This window comes from Porites lutea, chromosome 12 (genome assembly GCF_958299795.1).
Source record: "Porites lutea chromosome 12, jaPorLute2.1, whole genome shotgun sequence".
Classification (NCBI taxonomy): domain Eukaryota; kingdom Metazoa; phylum Cnidaria; class Anthozoa; order Scleractinia; family Poritidae; genus Porites; species Porites lutea.
In genome coordinates this window covers 17,363,290-17,387,485 of record NC_133212.1, presented here as the reverse complement: position 1 = coordinate 17,387,485, position 24,196 = coordinate 17,363,290, and the positions used below count along the sequence as shown (strand labels likewise).

Below are 24,196 nucleotides of genomic sequence, written 5' to 3'. Positions count from 1 at the left end.
TCGTACTGTTTTTCGTTTGCTTTCAGAGTTCGAGTTACCGGGGTTCGACCGTAAAATAATCAGGAGCTGCTCCTAATTGGTCCCAGAAAACAATGACATGTCATTCTTTCAATTGTTTCAGTACTACTTGGGGTGAGGGTTAGGCACTATTGGTGACTTCTCTTCCGAGCAGCTGCTACATGACCCTATTATGATGTCATATCTCGCACCCATCGACCATACTAACCCAATGTCAACTTTCTTTTTCCTTTGAGAAAGGCTACTTCGTTGGATGCAGTGAAGATTACTAAAGAGAGAGCCTTCTATAGGAAATACGGTTGGACCTAATCAAAGTCACAATGGTAGCAACATTTAAAACTTGACATTTATTAAACATGTATCTTCCCAGAACATGCAATACTGTAATTCTCGACAAATATTCTCGCGGACAATTTTAAAACGCCATTAATTAATTGATAATAGTATCATAATTCTCATTTACTTAAATATATATAGAAATAACATTTCGCAGTTTCACACATGAAACGAGCAACGACATTGAAAACAGAGCTCTAGACGGACAACAGGACCACCACGCAAACTGTGTGGTGTTCCTGTGAACAAACAAACATACAAACACAGACCAGCTGGTTTGGGGGCTATAAACAATTAATACAATGGAAGCATAGACCTTTGATGAATAGTTCTTTTTTTTTTCATTTTAAAAACAATCCAAGTTGAACAAGAAGGTAGTGAGAATTATAGAAAACTACCGACTTTTGTTGTTTCTTAGAACTGAAAAAAGAACTATACACTCAAAGTTATAAACACTTAAATTATAGGACAAAATTTCCCGGAACAAATCGACAAAAACATAAAGCTTTGGTGCGGCAGTAAAGTTAGAAGATATGCAGACAAATACTTATTACCTAGAGCCCATTGGCATAATTAAATTGTTAGCTATATTATATTGAATCCAATTATTAATTAAATTAAAGTACAAGAAACAAATTATGAGAGAGTCAAAGTAAACAATACTGAATTGTTAACTATGCAATAACACGTTCGAGAAATGAAAATTATGCCCTATATAATTTAGAAACGTTTGTTAAACTAACGCTGTCATTTCGAATTGCCTTGAAGGTTTGAATCCAGGTCTAAAACTCTTATTCGGTGCTTGAAATTTCGAGAACAAAGACTGCAAAAATTTGACAATTTTCTTAGAGGTAGAAAATAAATATTCGGAAATATTTAACAACGAAAAAAGAAAAATGGCTAAAAAAAATAGAATAGTCATGTATTTGAGAAGCAGTGGGCTGTACGCTGTTTTGTCCTAGGTACATTGCAATTGAACGTGCAATTCTTTTACTGACGATTCTACAAATTAAAGCCATTTCTCTAGTTTTCAGAAAAAAAGAACTAGATTTATTATCAGATTTACAAACATTAGAGACTTTTTATATGTAGATAGAACATTAAAAAAGAACACTGTCCTTAAAGTCTTGATCAATCCAATTTTCCCTGAACATTTCATGTCATTATAAAATTCAAATACAAGGTCTAAAACGAGGGTTGGATTGGTTGGTAAAGGTAATGTTAACGAATCATTATGCAATTCTGGGAAACTGCCTACCTACCCCTCCCCTAAGCCAACATTTTGCCTTAAGTGAGAAGTAAGTGTTAATGTTAGCTTAGGGGAGGGGTAAGTGGGCAGTTTCCCAGAAACGTATGATGATCACATTCCCAGTCTGTTAGAGTACCAAGGACAGATTCAAAAGATGTGGCCTCTAAAATTACTCATGAAAAAAGGTATTTCAAAAGAAACAAATAACGTTCATGACTAAGACAAAATTTTGGCCTTCACTTAAACTTTTTTCGGCCCCATTAACCTGTTGCAGGGAAACAAGAAAGGCATTTTCATCAAATAAAAAAACTGAAAGATCAAGACTAAAAGGATTTTGCATTCAGTAAGAAGTCTTTCCACATATTAACTTTCAGCTTACACTGAATTAAATCTTATTTGTTCACTTAGCAGTTAAACATTAATCTTGTTACTACATTCTTATACAAAACTATAAAACATGAACTTCCTAAAATTTCTTTATCTCATAATTAAAATATATATGTATATATATATATATTACCAAAACGTAATAAAATAATAATAACTTCCTAAAATACTGAACCTATTAATAACATTTGTCTGATGCAACACTGCAAGAATCATTCAACTCCAATTCAAATACTTTCCTAATAAACTTTAGTACAATTGAATAATGAAGGTCAGGTCTGGGCTGTGCTGTTTGAAAACAAATTCTAATTATGGTTGAAAATTGCAAACAGAGAATACATTACCATGGTAAGTAACTTCCTAATTACATGGTTCAAACAATTTGTCTCTAGCCTGTTCCAGGCATTCAGATAGTAGAGTGTGGCAGTCAGTGGGGAGGGAGTTAAATTGTACACTGAGAAAACGGGGGGGACAAATTTTTCTCCTGCACTCCACTATCTGAACGCCTGATACAGGCTACGTCTTCCTGGAATGCTAATTATGTTACAAAATTAACTATCGGACAAGATGACTGCCTAAGCCACTATAGCATCCATGCAAGAAACTCATCTTGATCGGGTTGGTTTTGCATGACACAATAGCATTCCTGAAAGACTTCTACTATCAAAGTTTTTTTATGTCTGTAGGACTTTCGGTCAAAATAACGAATACAAAGTACTGTTGTTATCACTTGCTATGTGATTGCAAATCATGACTCAGCAAGCTGTAAAATGGTTCTTGCAATTATCTTTATAAGAGAAAAGGAATTTTTGTATCGCAGAGACATGCAAAGAATCACGGAACATGTCATAGCTTTGCTTTAGTAACACTGACATTCATCAAAGAAGGTATTTTGGAAATAAATGTTGGGAACTGAGAAAACTAAAAGTAGCGTGTTTTATCGATAAACGAAGGGCTCTGAATTTCTAACACAAAGTTTGAAAATGGAAATTGTGGATCAATTGAAACTGCCCACCTACCCCTCCCCTAACTCGACGTTAACATTTACGTCTCACTTGGGGCAAAATGTTAGATTAGGGGAGGGGTAGGTGGGCAGTTTCCCAGAAACCTAAGTTAATCTGAAATTGTAAATAGGACACTCAGGGTTTTTGGTTAACTAGCTTCAACTTTAAGGACAAGATACATGGCTTTCAAGAAAAGCCAGTCAAGTCCCTTTCTTATCAAACACAGGACCCACTTTCACTGCAAACTCAAACAAAGTTTGGACTCAAAACAGAGACCATTACATCTGGAAAGGAATATAAAATCAGGTTGCCGTCTATTGGCTGTTAAGTGTCAAGAAAACTAAGATTTCCACTGGGAATAATCTAAAGACAAAAATATGTAGAGGAAACAACACTATTTCCCTCTGTATTTTCAAGAAAATTTACTACAGAAACTACCTCCTTGTGTACAGTACCCAGAATGATATCAAAACAAGGCTAAAACAGTTCCTTCAGTGTGATCGTGTTGAGTAGATACCTTGATTAAGATCACATTAGACTGTATAACTTTGTCTCATCTGAACTTATGACCTCCAGGGCTGTGCTCTAACAGCTCTTAGGCAACAAGGAAATCTTAGTTCGTTCATAAAAATCATATGCTAGGCACCCTGGATTTCTCAGGTGAAGAGCAATGGGTCCCTTTCATATTTTAAGAGCACATCCTCGATGGTCATAAGTACAGTATTTATTTATGCAATGGTCTTATGCTGCAAGCACATTGCTTGTCATAAACGTTTTACTGTCTAAATTGACCTTAACAGACATAAGGTCTAAGGCTACTGTCCAGCAAGAAGCCTTTTCCTGTAAAATGTCATGTAGAACTGATCAGACCAGCTGACAGTCTTTTTAAGGGTTTACTACTCAAACACAGCACTATAATAGCGGCTTAGTCAGTAAAAGGTTTCATGAATTGTTTTTTACACACGCTTACAGGATGTCTAGATTTATAATAATTGCAGTGTTAGTCCAGCTGTACACTTGACATTATAAATTATAATACAGATGGGTAACAAATTTCATTTTCAATTAGGTAACTACAGAGGGAACCCGTCACTTCTACCAATGATCAAAGTGAATACCTAGACCTAGTCAAGAGGGCGTGGCAAAAAATATTTCACTGTTAGGAAAAGTTTCATTTGAATGAACACAATTTGATTTATTAGGCTTTCATTTATACTCAGTATTTCCTGGTAAAATGCTGGTTTTAAAATCAGAGACCGAGATATAAACAGTACCAAGCAAAACTGATAAAAGTATTATCACTATAAGATTTCATAAGCTTGAAGTAACATCAGAAGGAAATGTTATCAGTGATTACGGTGGACTTACGTACTAAAAAACTGGCTTTTACCCAGCAAGGAAACAGAAAGAAAACTAATAAGCGAAGGTTCAAATTACAGGATAGAAGAAAAAACTTTTTAAACACAAGCTTTCCATTCTATTGTGTTATCTAAATCAACTTGATAAAGATTCTGCAATGGAATTGAAAGCTTGTGTTTAAAAAGTTTTTTCTATCCTGTAATTTGAATTTTCGTTTATCATATGATTATGACAGGATTAAGGACCTCTTTCTATGGGAACAGAAAGAGAACTCTGGAATGACTAGAACAAAATTACCGGTAATAATATTTGAAATGATAATCTGATAAAACAGCGTTTGAGGATCCAGTTGTCTTGGTAAAAATAACCCAAACCCTAATGATGACGAAACAATTAACAAATTTTAAGAAAAAAACTGTTTTTTGGAGCTATTCAAGGAACTTACAGCTTGCATTCCACAGCATCTCAAAATAATCAAATACTTCATAGAATACTGTTCCTCGTTTATAGTGGGTGGTCATTTCATAATACGAAATGGGAACATGCGATAAGAAGGTCACTTAACAAGATGGCAAAGTTAAGGGATCCCTCTGTAGCTAAGTGGATTATTTACAGTGTTATATTGCTTACCATTAATTTGTAGCCTGAGAAAACAGCCAACAATTTTTTACCACCACCACTGGTTTCCCCAAGAAGTGACAACTGAGAAACAACTGCAGAAATTCCATACTGATGGCAGTGTCACAAAATATCGGCTGTTTTCTCATGCTAGCTATTTTGGAGCTGAGTTGTGCACTGCACCGTGTTAACTGTAAAGCAGTTGTTATGGAAGCTAACCTTAGATTTGTGATACTTGCCTTTTGTACAACTCAGCCCGGATCTATCCAAGTGCAGTAGATAGAACTTCATTACGCAAGTCATTACTCAGTTAAAGTACAGTTTTCTTCTAACGGTAGTAAAAGAGCAGCTTTATAGAAACAGAACTTGCACTAAGCTGATTTAAGAATCAATTATATTGTCCAAAACCCACCAATACGACAGTTGACTTGATTCGCTGCAGGTTTCAAAAATAACAGACATTCTACCGCACTTCAGCGACAATGCTACTGTACATTGCAGCACTTGACTTATAACGTCACAACAGATGACTTATGACAACACGGATGCAACTGGGTCTACAGCACAATTAGCACACATTCCACTGGTACGACCACTTGAATTTTGCACTAGGTTCACAAAGACTGATCGCATTGACTTCATTGACAAATACTGGCTATCAATGACTGAAAGATGACTGTTATCATCCCCCAACAATACTGTAACATCATTGGTACTCAAACAAAGTACTAGCTATCAATGACTGGCTGATACTGCTGTCCCCCCAATAATACGGTTACATCCATTAGTTATTAAACACAGATTTGTACTGTACGGGAACATGACGTGAACTTAGGACGACACGGTTGAACTGGGCAACAGCTACAAGGCCCTGATTTATCCCCACCTGAGAACAAGAAAATAAATGGATGGTATGTTTATTTCCTTATTAATTTATTTCTTCTTCTTTTTTGCAGCACATGCCGTGTACTGTCAATGATAGTAAGGGCATCAACCCCACTGAAGCACTGAAATTGTTTGTTACTAAACAACATAAAATTTGAGCCCCTTGATGCTCAAAGAACGATTTTACAAGAATTTGAAAATTTCAAAATTTACAAGGATTTGTATGGAAAACCAAATTAACTGTGACTGGGTGGCAAGAGTTGCTTTTCCCATACAAATCTTTCTTATTTTCAACAGCCGTAGCAATCGCTACTTTTGGGATGTATGGCTTAAAATTATCAGGTAACCTACTTTAAATAATTTTTATGCCCTTTCAGTTCCTGTTCACAGCAGTTTTCCAAAGCAAACTGTTTTCATGTCTACAAAAAGTTAATCATGTGACTAACTATTGCAAATTCTGCACATGTAATGTACATGTCTGATGAAATAATTTTTATTCCTATTTATGCCCCCAACATCAGAGGCACTGTTATTACTGAAAAATTCTGACATCCATAGCAGAGAGCCTCAGAACACTGTTATCTCCCCAGCTAGTGAAAACAACTTGTACTCCAGCACATCGTTTAGGCAAATAGTTCTCACGTTGCCTGTGACTCACCTGAACCTTTCCCCAAAGGGCAAGTACCCTTTAAAAGCTACTTGCCCAGCAAGTAACCGTTTTTAAGACCCACTGCCTGATAATAAATTAATGCTACTTTTGCAAATGTATACTTTGTGTGCAAATACGTTTCTGTTATCATTAAAATAACTGACTGATGAACATACAACTTAAAAATTGATGGTGCAGCCAATACTAATGAAAAATTACATGTATCTTTACACTTTACCTTAGAGTGGTTTTCGTTTGAGTGTCGTAAAACCAAAACCAAAGTAATTACTCTGGCCAATCACATAGGACACAGACAATACATTGAACCAATCAAAACTCAAAGTAATTACATGTGGCTGACGCAAAGCGTGGGAAAATGCATGCGAGCGCGTCACAATTGGCTTTGGTCTTACTTCTGATTGGATGAAAAGGTGGCGCGAATCTTTTAAGCCAATCGCATCGTGTAGAAAGTGCAAAACCAATTACTTTTCGACACTCAAATGAAAACCGCTCTAATGCAACTTACCCTGCCAAAAATGGCCCTTCCTCATACTCCATAATTGGTAGACAGGCGCTCTCGGAGGGCAGCTGGAAACTGGCTTGAAAAGCGTTTCCAGTTCTCTTCCCCTACCTGGTTTTTAAACCCATGAAGGATCTAAAGGAGTGGAAAATATGTTACATTGCTGTTAGTCAAGGATGAGGTTTCACTTGGATTTTAACACGTAACAGGTAAAAGTGGCACAAGTGGCGCTCTTACATGTAGGAAGGGATAACTGTGGTGCTTAGTCAATGTGGGAACAGAATGGAAAAACTGGTTCTATGAATTGAGCTTACAAAGTACACTGGCCCAGAACAGAAAAACCTTTTTGTGGACTTTAGGGCATACACTCCCCTGCTGAATTAAGCCCCAGAAAAGAAGAATAAAACATACCTTGAGGAACATATCCTTTAGGTCTGGACTTGGGTTCACCCAGGATGCAACAGCGTCGCAAAAGAATATAAAATCCTGTAACAATAATTCAGCAGAAAAAGTTACAAAACAGTTTTCCACACAGGTTTTAAAATACACCTGTACAGTGAAACCTTCTGTGCACGACCGACCAAAATACCAAGATTTGGTAGTGGGTTACAGGATGTGGTCACTTGCTGTAGGTTCCAATGGGCAGTGCTCGCAATTGGCTAATATTACATAATCAATCATCATAAACAATCAGATTGACCCAACTGATTACAAAATTGGTTCTGCAGTCCCCATGAATGGGTGCTCCGTACGTGTCACCTTGTAATATTTTAATCAGACAAGAGCTAATGCAAGATGACTAATAAACAAGTTAAATCACTTCATAGGAAAACTTGGAAGTTGAAAGAAGAGATAGTGGAAGTAATCTGATTATTATCATGAAACGTAAGGTTTCCAATCAATTATTGATTTATAATTGATGATCCACACGTCAGTACATGTACTATCAATAAGTATAGTGCTTTTACCAGAGAAATTACTGAGAGGTGACCACAAAAGGCATTAGAATGCATTACTCAAAACAAAGTGCAACACAACAAAACTATTAATCTCTTCATAAAAATAATAGGTTAATAAAAAATTATTTTACCTGGACAACTCCACCAGGATTTAAACCAATCATGTTACAAATGCCTCGAAATGCAGAGTCTTTCTCTTCATTGTCACGTATGTTCCTCAGAGACGTGCACCTGGGAAACAAAGGTTTAAGTTGGGTTAAGATGAGTTACCAGTTGTTAAGGACTGCTGATTCACACGTTAATGGAAAAAAAGTTAAAGACCTGGATGCTGATGACAAAGTACAACATGCAATAATAATGCAATGTTAATGCTGAGCCACAAACAAGAGAATCCACTTCAAAAACATAAACAAACCAAGACAAATGACAGTCAAAGCACCACATGTAAATAAAAGGAAAAACACCGATACACACCACTTCTGAATAAACTGCGGTAACAAAGGTGCCACTTCTTGAGGACAAACTAACCCCAGACGACCGATTGTGATAGCTAAAAACACATTAATTGACAAGAAAAGAAACAAAGTCATGCAATCAGAACGATTAAAGCACACAGACATAGCAGCACAAAGTCACGGCCAAGACAATAAACATGACTGTGGCCTTCGAGGTTGAACACACTCGTACATGAAGTTTGGAGGTTTAATGATTTGTGTTAGTGGAAGATAGCACAATAATTTCACGCTACTATTCATTAATCACAAAAATGCCTGCAACATTATGTATCACTGCCAGTTTTCTGTGGGACAAGTGAAGTGTAACAAACTACTATATAGCAATTTATTATAATGCAGAGAGCAAAGAAAGTCGTGTCCGATAGCCCAGGGCTAGTGTATTTTGGTATGGGGCTAGTGATTTTTGTTCTAAACATGCCCGACAGGCAAGTGCTTGTTTTTGGGAAATTCAAATTACAGAAGGATTGCAATCAATCCTGCCAATCAAAAAGGGTTTTGGGGCTAGTTGAAATGACTTTTGGGCTAGTACATGCTAGCTACAGCTTGCCCGAATGGCAGGCTGTAAAACTGACTTTCTTTGCACCCTGTAATGTATAATGGTTTAAAAGACAAAAAACTTTTCATCGTAGTTGTGAAAAAGAAGGAAAATTTAAGTACACCAGTTGAAATAAGGTAACTTAAATGGCGGAAGAGCGAGTATCAATAATTACAATCTGTGTTCACATGGCCATTATTAATTCAACACATGGCCTGGCTGTATTTGTTATACTACAAGACAACTATAAAACAAGATACAAACTTTACTTGCTAACAAAAGACACAATTAAGTACCAAGACAATTCACAGACAACCATAACTTGTGTTTATTCAACTATGGGGAACACCGGACCACCAAGAAAACACCACTGGAGGACAACCACATTAAGAGTAACCATTGCTGTTTTAACTCTTAGGGCCAGTTACATGTATTTAAACTGAGTTTAGCCAGAGTTTACCAAAACGGTGTTCTAAGCCATTTTCAGTTTGCCAGATACTTTTTCTCATGAAAAGGCTCATGAAAGCATAAGGTGTAGTCCAAAGACTTGTTAAACAGCGGCCTAAGTTAGACTTCGTTTAAATAAACGACCCTTTAAGTCAGTGACAGAGACAATGTAAAGCAGTTTACGAATCTTTGGACCAAAATTAATCTTTATGGTGTGACCAGTCAAATAGAACCTTTCTGCTAGAACTTGTGATTATTATTATTACTTTGGCATTTAGGAAATGATTTGGTTTTTACTTGAATACTACACAATCGCACAGTTTGACTTGCAATAACACAGCAACACTATACACAACAAAATGAAAAGTACATTTCACACCAAAAGAAAGCGTTGTGACTAGACTGGATACCCCAAAGTCGGATTGTCATCTTCACTCAAAATACATGATAGGAGTCTTATAACTTAAAGTAGTAAATAAGAAAAGAAGGAAAACAGAAGAAAACAGTAGGTAGTATGTAGGACTTGAACCCGCGTCATTTGATGTATAATCCACATCTATATCCACTACACCATCAGGTGCTAAAGGCCGAGACCAGTTAATTTTAATGTACTATACATGGCATTGATCATCACATTATTGAAAGCTAACCGTTTTTATAACAGTGCTTAACCCTAATCATAGTAAACCCTGCTAAACCCTGTATTCAACTCTTTTCCTTGCACAACTGTCTTTTCCCCACTTTTCCAAAAGTTCTCATGCCCAATAAATTCACCTCATTAATGTAGTATAGCGAAGTGTAAAGTATAGCATTGTGTAATACACATAAGATGTCCAACCTGATTTTGACGTATCCATTCTAGTCACAATCCAAAGTATTGTTAAAGAGTACTACAGAGGAACCTTGGTATACTGAAGGACCAAGGGACTGTCAATATACATTACTTTTATGTTCACTATAACAAGGTTTCATTATATCAAAGTTCTTCTCACATTTATTTTTCAATGAAAAGAGTTTGTTATACCAAGAACCTTAATAGAGGCTCATTAAATTGACGTTTCACTAAATTAATTTTGATGCCCTCATGGCTACAAGTAGAATCGGCCCTTGGTAGCCTGTCCGGCACATGGTAAAAATAAGACTCAACGGAGTGAAAATTACCAAAAGATTTTAAAAGAAATAAGCTCTTTGTTTGTCTTGTCTCCAGCTTGTTGTTTTTCAACCAGGTGACTGGTCCCACTTTCAGCAACAACAGAAAGTAAGTGAATTTCGGACAAACATTTTCAACTATATTGTTTTTTTTTTTAATTTGCTTTTTTGCTTCTTTCCTTTTTTAAAAGTGCTAATCAAGTCTTTCCACATTTGGAGCAGGGCACACAGAACTCACAAAGCTTATTATCACTTGAGTAAATTAACTGAAGATTTTTTGTTTGCCAAAAAGGTCAATAATGTTATGGTTCAAATACTTCCTCAAACCACTTCACTATTTTTTCTTTTCATTAGTCTTAGAACCATTAACTGATTAGTACATTTAGGAAGCGTTTGAGCCACAAAAAGCACAAGACAAAGTGTACCCTGCACGTTTTGTTATAATGTACACTTCAACAAAACTCTGGCATTTACCTGTATTTTCCTGTAGTGTCTTTGGAGTGTGTGGCCTGTTAATAATGGTGATGAGTTGCTGAAGCACCAGGTTGATGTACTGTTTCATGTCAGAACCTAAAATAAAATAATAAGAACAAAGAAAGTATATACCAGTATAGTACTTCTAGGAAATTCACCTTAATTGCACATCATTAATTTTTTACTGGTAATATACTACTGAATACTCTTCAACAAGATCTACATTTGTGCATCCCATATTAATACGTTCAATTCTGTGACTGTGTCTTCTGTTGTGAAATAATGTTAATACGCATTTTGCTTGTTTCATTTTATCTCAATAATCTTAAAAAGTTCAGAAGATTGAAAAATAAAATCAGGTTGAGAATGATTGAAACGCAAACTTTAATACTCTTTTTCATATCTGCCTGTTGAAATCCCGCAAATAAAACCCCACAAAATACTATCTTGCCAAAATCACGAAATTAAGTACCTACAAAATTAAGAACCAATAAGGTAGTTGGACCAGGTATATCTCCCCCAATCTCACCATTTCACTTGTTGACAACAACTCAAGTACCCTACAACAGTTGTTGGCAGAGGCTACTTTTTGAACACCAGCTCATACAGCAAAAAAGTAGCCTCAGCTCGCAGGGTACAACTCAACAGGAAGTGTGGCTGTAAATTAATAACAATGTTATGCAAAGGCTTACCAAGTTGGACCGAAATTTCTCCAATGGCCCATGTTGCATTATTGCACACAGAAATGAATTCAGGATTGAGATTTTGACCCAGAATTGGCAAGAAGTCACCTGCCATTAAAAGAAACGCAAACGTAGTTAATTTTTGTTTTATTTGCCTACAAAATCAACTACCCACATCTAGCAGTGGTTGTAGTGCTTCTGATTGGTTGTATTGGCTGTAAATTTGCTTCAAATGATTGGGAACACTAAAAAGATTTGGGTTTCGAACATCATATGGAATTTCCGCAGTTGTTGCTCAGGCGCCATTTCACGGGGAAACCAGTGATGGCGTCAGGAAATTTCAGCTGTTTTCTCAGGCTACAATCAGGGACAAAAGTAGTTGACACACTTGTTTAAAACGGGTGCTTTTAACAAATGTTTAATTCATTTATTACTTCATTCTTTATAAATGCGGTAAATCCCCTCACCCCCCACCCCCCACCCCCCCCCCCCCCCCCCCGAATCAATGTTGTCTGAAGTAAAAAAGAGACTTGAGGGTCCAAAATTCAACATTGATTTTGGGGGGAAGGGGATAAGTATATCCACCATGCAAAAAGGGGCCATTTTATGGAAATGTGTCAACACTTTTGTCCCTCATTGTAGGTCACACACTGTCTAGATTTTTAAACTTACCAATGCAAGGCTTGACATGTTGAAAACAGGCCTTTGTTAAATCCCCAAGAAGAGCAAAAGAACTTTGCCTTACTTCTGGCATTTTGTCCTGATTGAAAAAAAAAAGCACAGTACAGTTATACTCAACCAAAACTCATGAAGGAAGATATAAGAGGTCAACTTCAGGCTAACTTGCATTGTTATTCACTCAAAATATTTATCTGTTTCTGATTGGCTCAAATCCTAAGACAAGATTTGTTCAAAACAAAAAAGTATTATGCCTCCAGTTATGGTGTGCTTTCGGTGATGTCAAAAAAGTAATAATAATTTCAATACTCAGACCTAAGACAGCACTGTTCAGCAGTACAAGCAGATGCCAAACTGTACCTGCATACATTGGTAGAGCAAAGTCATGGTGTTACTTCTGATAACAAACTGTTCAATCTGTCCCTCTAGTCCTTCAGCTAGTCCACTTAACAAATCTAAGGCCACTATCATGAAGTCCTTGTCAGGAGGCTCAAACTGGTCTGGGTGGGTCTGGGATGCCTGACAACAAATAGGAGAAAGAGATGTGAGCAAGTGGATAAAATTAAAGCTGACTGTATTAATTGTGCAAACCGGAGAAAATGTGAGGCAACATCAGTTTCTCACATTTATCAAAGCACGTAAGTGTGACTTACATTAATTAAGTGTAATAATAGGATATATAAAAACACTCAAAAATCAACAGACTTGAGATCTAACAAGAACTGCAGGGAGCCCTAAACCCATGAACCTTTGCGCAAAAACTACAGTAAATTTCGTAGTCAGCCATGGGGCAACCGGCACCACTAAAAATTAGCCTGATCAGCTACAGCGGAACTCTGATTTTCTTAAACCACCTTGGAAAAGTTAACTGGTTCAAATTATCACAAAGATTGAAAAATCGAGGGTAAAAAAATTGCAGAGTTTCACTGGTGAAGAGAAGTTAGGCCTGGTTCAAGAAATCAGGATTCTACTTAATCTTTTATCATTTTTTTTAATTTCATTTTTGTTTGATCATTTGTCCACCACCAGAATCTCCCTGAAAGTATGAATACTGCATAAAATGTGCTCTTACCACACTCTGAGTTAAAGTTTGTTCCACTAAAGACACACATCTCTGGAACACAGGTTCAGCATAGGGGAGGAAACCTGACCGGAGTGCTGTGGCAACAGATGAAAGGCATTCTAGGAGTGGAAACAAGTCTTTGTCTTCATCTTTAAGTTGGTTCCATTTCTGAATAAGGGGCGGCATCAGCATGTTTATGAACTCCTGCTTGTTCAAGTGGTGACCCACAGAGTCAGCAAGTGTTCCAATAGCATCGTAGAGTATTAAGAGATTTTTGTGCTAACAAAAGGTCGAATGAAAACAAAACATTTCACTCTTAGACTAGCAAATACCGTAAATCCTCTTTTACGCTCCCAGGGAGCTAATTTATTTAAAGCATATTTGAGGTTTATCTAAATTAGCGAAGATGATGGCATCAGTTCTAATTAAAAACTAGAATAATAATGCAACTACAAGTAGTTGGAGGGCAAGCAGCTGAAGACCAACACCAATCCAAAGTTTCAGTCCACAGTGTAACAGAACTGTTGTGATTAATTAATACAGACTATCACTTTCATGTATTAGTGAAGAATAATGAGGGCGAGGGAGAGGGGCGGCTTTAAAACTTTCTTTCCTTAAAAAGGGGCGTATTTGAGAGGGGCGAGGGCTTAGAAGAGGATTTACGGTACAACAACCGACAGAAAAAATACAATCTTCATGTAACAATGCAAATAATTAACAGTGGGAAAAAGTTTAGCACAATAACAAGAACATCATGGAGGAGGTTTGCACTATCATGCAAAAACCAAATTCAATAATGGTTTTATTATGCATTCACTGGAACTTTAGCAAAAACAAGAGTGCTTCCAAGAAAAAAAAAAACATTAGCTTGTAAGAAGAAACGGGATGAATGTTTTTAGCAAGATCAGAACCATTTGATAAAACCTTGTGCAGGAGTTTTATTAAAAGCTAAGACTAGCTTCCTGCACAAAAGTTCTCTGGGCAGTGAGCACAGTGCTTGTCTTCAAGTCTAATGAAAAGGTTCACTATCAAACCACAGTAGTGCCCGGTAATTTTAAAGTATTGTACCAATAACAGCATGCACATTAATTTGCTTTGATTATATTTATGTTTAGTGAAAATAACAAACCTGGTATTTATTAAATGCAAAAACTAAAGTCTCGAGAATGAAGCTGAGGTATGGGACGAGTTCAGTACAAGCTTCTTCTTCTAAAGTAGCAAAAGCACTATAAGATAAAAGACAAAAAAGTCAATATGATGTACCCTGTATCCAACGACTATTTTAATGCAAAGGACAAAAATTATTACCTGCAAGCTGCTTCCTGGACCCTCTTGTTGCTATCCAGGATCCTTTTGAGAAGCTAAATGGCAAAAGGATTTTAAAAATATTTAATGATTAAGGTATAAAAACAATTATGAAGAATAAAGAATTTGATGTCTGCTCAACAATGGTAACACGTACATGTAACCAAAGTAACCGACAAACATTTTGCCGTAGTTGGAAATCATGGTTGGTTGGAAGAGAGAAAAATAGAGAATAGACCTTTTTACCGGCCATATTGAATTAATTTGATTTAAGGAGTATTATGGGATGCCCAGGGGGCTTGAGCAAGATCCATTGTACTCGCTTTGTATTAGAAAAACGGTCTTTCACTGTATATTTCTTGGGAAAAAGGCCATCATTATTACATCCTAACACTGCACAACGATCTTTTTTTTCCCATTACAATCTTATTCTAAGAAAATTTTAAGAAAAAATCCCTCAAAAGGTATTCGTAAACACTCAACGGACTGGCTCATGCCCCCTGGACATCCAATAATACTCCTCAAATCTAACTTATTCAATATGGCCACCGTATCAGTAAAAACGTCTATTGGTTTTAAAATGAGAAAAATAAACACATAAATAAATAAATAATTTAATGGACATGTACTGTTTTGTTTTGTTGGCTATGATCAAGACCTTTACACCATACCTCTGTCATAAGGCGCTGGAGATAGGCCTCATGTGGCTGACTAACAACCCAGTGTGCATAACGACTCAGCGTCCAGCAAGTTATAGAACGCACCAGTGCCTGAAAAGATATTAGCAAGTCTGCTCAGAATAGCTTGTGCAACCTTTTGCTCCTTTTGTTGGCATAATATGCCATATTATGGTGAAGGCTGAATGAACGAAGTTTGTTTGGAAAGTTTATTCAAGACAGTTCAACTCAAAAGAGTTAATTATTTGAATTTCATTCATCCCTGGCAAAAAATTACAAACAAGACCAAAAAACTCTCATGAAACTCTAGATTATACAAGAAAGAAAATGACCCCAAAACACTTAATTTTAACCATAATTAAAGGAGCAATTACAAGAAAAATGTAAGGCCAGGAAGACTTGAACCACAAGCAACAAAATCAAGCATGGAAAACAGTGATCATGACATTATACCACGAGGCTATTCACATGACACTAGTATGACTTTCATTCTGGAATGAGTTCCTTCCATCTCCATAATCTGTTTTCAGCATTCGTTTACATGATACTGAAATGGCATTTTGCTCCTATACAAGTCATTCTGGTTTTTATTCTGGATGAAACTGACTTGTAGGGTATGAAATTTAAACTGAAAACAAACTTTGTTCTGGATTGAAAATCGCAAATCCTATAGTACAGTACTTACCCTCTTTTCAGAAAGTGAGTTGATCAAGAAAGGAATCAGTTCAGGCAAGTGGGGAGCAATTCCAGTAATGCAACCTGAAAAAAAAAACATGTACATTCATTCTTTTATCCTGCATTGTAACCAAACTGTACATGTAGGTAGTAAGATCTGCAAAGCAGCACCAAGACCTTTGTTCTGGGCCACCAATGGATTCAAAAAAATTACAACAAGAGTATTTCAAATTTCCCTTCAACCTGATTGGGCAATCGAACAATGGCTTTTTTTAACAGGCCAACCATGCATGACTTGTACTCAAATCCTGGTACACAGCAGAACAGATATTTAGTTTGTCTGTGGTGCACGCTATAATTTATTCTTTTAACAATCTCAACTTGAAAAGTAATAATTTTATTACTGATGAACATCTCAAGCACTCTTTTTAGCATTCAATTAAACCTAATACAGTACAAGTTTTCTACCTTCAGCCACAGCACCCAGGACAAGAATTCCTGATTCTTTGGCTTCCCAGTCAGGATGGAAAAGTGTTTCCTTCAAAATCGGCAGTAACACTGGCAACAGGTCATCGCGGAAAACATTTGCAAGAACATCTAAGGCAGCTGCAGAACACTTTCCTGTAAAGAACCATAGAGGGATTAGCCCAGAGCTACAGTACAAGAACAGATACATGTATGGCACAGTTTGAGATTGGGACAGACATTAAAGGTTTATGAAAAGAGTTGTTTCGAGTATGACAAAATGAACTTCCTTTCTCAAATCTATACGTAACCCTAATGCATCAACGAGTTTTAAAAAAATTTAGAGTCACTGAATGAGGGAACACTCACTAACAAAATTTCACTTTGATAAACATATTTTAATCAGTTAGGGCAACAAAACTGGAACTCACTTAAGTTCCAGTCTGACAAAGCATCATCGTCCATGTCATCTTCATCCTCTTCACTGTCCCCCTGAGAAAAATTCATTCAACTATTATCTTGTTATAAAGGGACACAGGGTTTTTAAACAAAGCTGCGAGTTACAAACTTTTAATAATTTTGCTAGGAAAGTAGCTTGAGAAAACCGCCAACATTTTGTGGTGACACCATCACTGGCTTCCCTGCGAAATGACATTGGAGGAATTCCGAACTGATGACGTGTCGCTACCCAGATCTTTTGATTGGTTGAAGGAAATTCCCCTTGTGGCTTGACCAATCAGAAGCACTACCCAGGTCCTTCTGTCCTCTGGGTTTGCCTAATTTAATATATGTACAATGTAACAGCCTTCTTACAGCTACTTCTCCGTCTTGTAATTGCTCATGCTGTTGACTGTGTGTCTTTGATTTGTGAAATCTTGGTCGGATGTCTTGTTCACTATCTGGCACAGACTCATCATCCTCATTGTCAGCCTAAAACCAACAAATTAACGGCCAATCAGTCAATTGATGAACTTGCGAAGTCTATATTTTAAATCCAGTGTTTTTCTCCCCTCCAAATTTATTTGATTTATTTCTTTTTCAGTTAGATATGAGTGCATGTTTGTGTTGTGTTTTTGTGTTATTCCAACCCTCATATTGTAATTTATTCTACATAATTTGGCTTCCTAGACTTGTTAACTCTTTAGTGATTTTACGAAGACAACATCCCTTTTAGCTTTAATTTTTGTTGGATATAAATTTCATCTTTCTTATGTATAAGTGGTCAATAAAAGTTGTTGTTGATGTGGTTGTTGACTGGTTGGTGCATATAAACAATGAGTCTATAGAAAAGAACAATGCTTCTGATTCCTTGAACTGTAACATGTACAAGGCCCTGTTCAGATGCCTGTTTCAATTTGGAACGACTCAGCCGTTCTTTTCACCTAGGCCAGCCAGGAATTTTACCTTTGGAGCGCCTTTGGAACAGCTTTGATTCAGACGCTGAACGTTTCATCATGAAAAGTTTGGCTTCTAAACTGGGCTTAAAACTTCAAATGTAGTTGCCAAATCTTAACCAATCAGTATTACAAATCAAACACTGCTGAACTTGCAAGAATTGAACGTCTAACATTGTTAAATATGTTTATCAAATAAACACGGTGTACCTTAAGAAGGATGAGGTCAATCTCTGAGTATCTCATTCCATTTACCAGTATTGGGATAAGCCTAATGAAAGAAATGAGCAAATTAACCCTTTAAGTCCCGATAGTGACCAACATCAATTTTCTCCTAACAATATCCATATGTTGCCGAGAGAAATGATTATGGGAGTTAATAAAATGATCACCAAAGAAAAAATGCTTTGATCTGTTATCAAACTCTCCCAACTAATTCTTTAAGGAAAAGTATGAAAATCAGTATGGAGAATTTATAAGTGGACATTGGCGCTTAAAGGGTTAATACCTTACAAAACTGTGAATCATTTTGCACACAATACACTAAATTATTATGAACGTCAAGTACATTTTGTAAACCTACACCACTGTACTGTATAATAAGGTTGTTGCATACACAGGAATAGATCTTACAGTGCTAAACACCGAGATTTGACTTCAATCTTTTCACAGACCTTTTGGGAAAAGGGATTAGGGTAGGTAATTGAAAAAATATTTTCACCCTCAGCATTGCTTTGAGCACTCATTTCAGTTGACACCCATTAACTTCCTAAAAATATCATCTGGAAGGCATACTACATTATAATAGTAGTGAACTTACTCAGCAGGACAGGAGAGGGAAAGAAGACAGCAAACCTTGTGTGACAAGCCCTGTCACATTTGTCACACACAAGCATTTTGCCATCCTCTTCACTCTTCTTCCTGCTGTCTTGTTATACTCACTTATATAAATATATAGGGGTGTATTTCACTTTTATGGCCAGGCATTACAGCACTGGGGCATTCAAATTGCTCTAAATAAAGAAGTATCTAAATTATGATTCATCTTGCTCCCAGAAAAGAGTTATACGTACAGTGCTGGAAGAGTTGCATGCATCTAACACAATACCTGTGGAGATGTGGATTAAGTGCCTCTTTACAGATTGGCTGCTCAGCTAGTGTCAACCAAAACTCACAGGCTTCAAGAGAAACATTCTCATCTTTGTCCTGTGTCCTCATCAACATGTACTGTAAAACACGAACATTAAGCTAAAGTCACATTCTATTATCATAGCTTGTATTGAGAGGCTGGTCAACTGCACTCAATAAACCTGATGACCTTCAACAACACATTATTCACTGAACACTGGGCTACACTCAAGAGAAAAGTAATATTGTCTATGAAGAGGTTATAAATTAAATCATCCAGGCTGCCCATTGCATATGCTCTGTACAAAGACTAAGACTTTCTTGCTGCCCAAAGGCAAACATTATTTCACCAGGAGCCAACATAGGGTTATGACTGACAAGACAGCCAACTGGAATCAATGAAATAAGAAAATACACACATGTACAACTGGCCAAAGGCAACAAAAATTAACAATCCAAAAGCTTATGGCAATAGGTGGACACAGTTCAATATGTTACAAACATTTTATTTACCACAATGTTCAAATAAAAGAGCTGTACAATATATATAGTGGTTAGAGGAGGACTTCAAGCCTTTAATCTAAGATCAAAATTTCAATTTTGTTCCCCTGCACATTATCTAAAGACCTCAGAGGGCAGAAGTTGTTAAAATATAAGATCAAGCAAATTCGTCTCTTGTCACCATGTCCTTAATTCTTGTGACCACTCTGTTTTCAAAATGATTGAGAAGGGAGGAATTTGAAGCTGATCGCTCTTTACAACTTGAAGGGTTAAAACACGATTATTCAAACTTGAAGAAAAAGGTTACTAACAAACATGTCCGCAATAAACTACAGCTTGTATGTACATGTACATGTAGACTTGCCAACTGTACTCTAAAAAGACCACATAAAAATTAATTTCTATAATCATCTCACCTCAACTATGTTATTCATGTGAGGAATTAATTGATCAGCTCTAACTTCCAAAAGCATCACCAGGGCTCGGCAGACATTCTTTCTCACTTCAGGGTCCTCATCTCCCGCAAGTGCAAACAGATTCTACAACAAAATCATTAATATCTTATAGCTACATAGCTGTAGTTACTGCCTGTTATAATAAACATCTTCTGGATTGTGGCAGAATGACTACATTTTCAAGTGATACATGTATTTTTATTCCTGGGACTCGCAGTGTAAAAATGCTGACAATAATACTTAATGGTGTCAAAAAACAACAGGCTGTTGACAAACTGATACATGTACCCCGCAAGTATGGCTGTCTCAGTAACTCACCTCCACAAGAGGCATTTTGTGAGAGAGACCTCTCTCTAAAAAAATCCCCAAATGGCAGAAAAGGCCACTACATTCACAGACTAGCAAAGTGAGCATTGACTTCAGCATGACATTTACAGGATGAAATTCTTTCACAAAACAGCTGTGACATCTTTCTTTAGTCTCTAACATGATGAGACAACAAAATTATGAATCAACAAAATGTATATACCTCAATGAAAGTCCCTATGTGAACCATGAGTGCTTGTGTCCGTGTGACAATAAACTGGTTAACACAGGCAATAGCATGGGACCTAGGAGATCAAAATAAATGTTCATTTAAGTATAGGTAAGCTTGTTGAAAAGTATTTCACTGTTAGATAAATTTTGTTTAGTATGTGTGATAAGAAATATTCTAGAGTAAGTGGACATGCTTAGCACTTAGTTAGCACTTTCATTAACATTGCAATTCACAAGTAAAACAGTAAAAAATTAAGATATCTTTGAAACGGTTTGACACTGACCTTATTTTGGGGCTTGCATGTCTAAAAAACTGAAGAAACTTGGGGATAAGTATATTGAGGGGTCTGCTAAGTGCATCACTGTCCAGCTGCTCAGCTGAGTCTTCACAGATCTTCTGCAAAGCTCCAAATGCTCCCTATTAAAACAAGACACACATACATTCACTCCCCATTAGTTCTCAAAACATATTGGGTCAGTTATTTAAACAAAGTCTAACTTAGACAGCGGATTAAGAGACCATTGGACCTCTAGATCTCTTTCTTAGAAAATAAGTGCTTTTCCAGTTAAAGCTACATGGTTTATTGAAATTGTTCACGACAAATGGTGTGTATAGATAAAAGCGTTGGGCAAACTGAAAATGGCTTAGAACGTGGTTTTGTTAAGCATGAACTAAACTCTGTTTAAATAACTGGCCCATTATCTTTAACAGGGTTCAAAATAGGTCCCAACTGTTAGTTCAGGACAAGTAGATTTTGTTGCAGACCAAGTAACTTTTTAAGCTTTACAAGTACTTGCCCAATGGGCAAGGATTCAGTCAGGTCAATCTCTAACAAGGTCATTAAATATGACAAGCAAGAGGTGGCCCCAGGCAAGCAAAACGCAAGTGCTGCTTGCCCAGAAGACAAGTTGGAATTGAACATTTTTCCAACCCCAGCTCTAACCTGAAAATATCAGTCAGTAGAGAAGCCTGAATTTCAGACAGGTACTTCAGGTTGTTTTTACTCCCTCAGTAACGTCTGAATTGACCAGCTGTTAATACCATCCAGCTGTTGTTTCTGACAGGAACTTAAAGAAGCATTTCGGATGTGGCTGTGAGCTATCCATAACTTAATTATAATATTTATTACACATAATCTTTGTTTTCACAATTTTGTTTTACTTTCTGTCACTCTGCTAAAATAATAATTTCACTTTTTAGCTGTCAGAGGAAACTCAAAAAGGACTTCACATTGTAAGTATGCCTGAGGCCTCGATGAATTTCTACACCTGTATGACAATGAGCTGAGAGTAGGGATTCAAAAAATCCTGCTAGTTTTGGCAAGTACAAAAAGAATAATAATAATAATAAATTAAATGAATGTGCAACTCAGGTACATGTACATGGTTTTTTTGTTAACTCATTAAAAACTGTATGTTTGAGCTTTCTGCATGAAACTAACTGCCTTGGAGCGTGAAAAAATCTTACAAGTGACAATGTCAAAAACAAAGCTGCTGGGAGAGTGAGTTCGCGGAATGCTGAGTTTGTGCCAGAATTTATATGATCGAGTCATGTTATTCTGGCACAAACTCAGCATTTCACTAATTCACTCTCCGGCAACTGCATTTTTGACATTTTTCCTATAATATCAATCACACAGTTCCATGCAGAAAGCTCAAAATTTATAATTTTCAATATGATTTTAACGTTGTCGCATCTAAGATTTTTCCGCAATATCAATCATATAGTTTCAAGCAGCTGAAAGCTCAAAACTTATGATTCTCCATATAGTTTTAAAGTCTCGATAAGCTATATAAGTTAATCTATAAATTCAAATACCTCACAAACATTGTAGTCTTCGCTGTCCAAAAGCTGGCACAAAGTTGGTAAAAGCTCGGGCCAGTTCGTAAGATCGCCTTTCGCAGCTATTGTGGTGACCAAGATACCGATTGTAGCTCGTATGAGAGGCGAGGGATCGCCTATGGCTTGAAGGCATTCTGATTTTATAAACTCTTTAACTGGATCAGGAAATGTGTGATAATGTGACTTGACGTTATTTTTAAGAATTAAACCCGACAGCGAACGAGTCGGTTCATCTGAAATGGAACAGTAATATAAACATGGTTAATTTCAAACGGAATGATTATGCAGGAAAAAATATTGCCACATGTGATCGTGCATATTGCAAACCGGAACTCGCACTGTAGATTACACAGCTAGAAAGCTTACCTTCGCTTTTTAACTTCGTCAGAACAAATATCAGGTAATTGTTGAAGTCAGGGAATTGGTTCAAGGATTCAAGTTTCTGAAAAGCAATTCCGTTAAGGAATACAACGAAAACGTACTAACTGAAGACATGTTTGATTTCCGAAACTAGCACGTGTGACGCGCAAAATCTTAGCGATGTGACGGCCATTATTTGGTCTAAAACCTTAAAAAATACAGATTTTAACAAAATAACTGGTAGAGTAAAGGATACTTGTTGAACTGCTCTCTGTACTTCATTATTAGGGCTCTGACTTTCTTTTAAAAGCTGTATAATTTGCTGTAAACCGTCTTGGTCTGGTTGCCACGCCATTTTGGTTTTTGCACCGGTTGAAAACCCCTGCATTTGCCGTCGGACACCCCAGCCCGTCGGCAATGTTCGGCCTCGCTCGGATGGCATCGAGCACCGACAACCCAAGGTTGTCGGGTAAAGCTGAGACGTCATTAAAATTTCAAACTACAAAACTATCGATCCTACCGAGATCTACTTTCACGATGATGAGCAGCTGAAACTAATTTTCATACAAATTTTCTCCTCAAAAGGGTTCTTGGTTTTGTGATAGAGTACGCTTGAATTTCTAAGCTTTTGCGTGACCCGCCATTTACATGACGGCCAAGAGAGTTGTCATGTATGTTAAAAAACAAAAAAACTTATTTCAGGGAATTTTGCTATCCAAACAGTTCTATGCAAGGTTTTAGCCAGAAGGGTGTCCAGCCGTCTTATGGACGCCCATTTTTGGAAGAAACACAAGCAAAATTCACCTAATCTCTTATACGTTTTGGAAAAACATGCCTTCTGGACGGCCAGTTTTCAATGTCTGGCTAAAAGCCTGGTTCTATGTATTTGAAAAAGTATTACTTTGATGTTTATAAGTTCTTCGAAGAATTAATTCACACTTTTGTAGCAAAACTCGGTAACAGATGTTTCTGTTGGTTTCCGTCCGCCGCGCTGGTACTCAACCGGATGAGCACCAGCATGGCGTCTCCATATATACAGGCCCTATAAATTTGGGTAAAACATTTCTTCGGATATCTCGTTTATAGCCTGCGTAGCATGGCGGTTTTCGTTGGGCGCGCTAAGTAATAAAGGCGGGCGAGGGCAGAGAAACCGCGAGGAGATTGGGGCGGGGGCAATTTTATTTTTCTCGCGGCTTCGCCGCTCGTGCGCCCGGCTCTACAAAACCGCCATGCTACGCAGGCTATCTAGTATAGGAAATACTCCTCTGACCTGAATCTTGGCGAGGGTCTTTGCATATTTCCCCCATTTCATTTCTCAGATTCTGGAC

At 37.0% G+C, this 24,196-nt stretch overlaps 1 protein-coding gene and 1 long non-coding RNA gene across 3 annotated transcripts; both read right to left on the bottom strand.

Annotated features, from left to right (window-relative positions):
- Window positions 1-346: 346 nt before the first annotated feature.
- Window positions 347-5,041, bottom strand: LOC140922098 (uncharacterized). Its single transcript, XR_012164072.1, has 2 exons — window positions 3,099-5,041; window positions 347-3,005 (listed from the first exon to the last, which is right to left on the bottom strand). It is a non-coding gene; the product is annotated as an uncharacterized lncRNA (long non-coding RNA).
- An 18-nt stretch (window positions 5,042-5,059) lies between these two features.
- On the bottom strand, window positions 5,060-23,260 carry LOC140922097 (transportin-1-like). 2 transcript variants are annotated; one of them, XM_073372120.1, is made up of 25 exons: window positions 23,125-23,260; window positions 22,875-22,950; window positions 22,485-22,741; window positions 20,950-21,083; window positions 20,658-20,739; window positions 20,090-20,212; window positions 19,153-19,271; window positions 18,255-18,315; window positions 17,464-17,580; window positions 17,082-17,142; window positions 16,654-16,806; window positions 16,196-16,269; window positions 15,505-15,603; window positions 14,837-14,889; window positions 14,658-14,754; window positions 13,538-13,807; window positions 12,826-12,984; window positions 12,460-12,547; window positions 11,797-11,895; window positions 11,105-11,200; window positions 8,459-8,534; window positions 8,116-8,215; window positions 7,437-7,511; window positions 7,032-7,160; window positions 5,060-5,857 (listed from the first exon to the last, which is right to left on the bottom strand). In XM_073372120.1, the coding sequence occupies exons 1-24, from the start codon at window positions 23,254-23,256 to the stop codon at window positions 7,053-7,055; spliced, it is 2,709 nt and encodes a 902-aa protein (XP_073228221.1). In that variant the 5' UTR covers window positions 23,257-23,260; the 3' UTR covers window positions 5,060-5,857; window positions 7,032-7,052. The 2 variants fall into 2 exon arrangements, 1 of the variants encoding a protein (XP_073228221.1); XR_012164071.1 differs by lacking the exons at window positions 5,060-5,857; window positions 7,032-7,160; window positions 8,459-8,534.
- Between the last annotated feature and the right edge of the window lie 936 nt (window positions 23,261-24,196).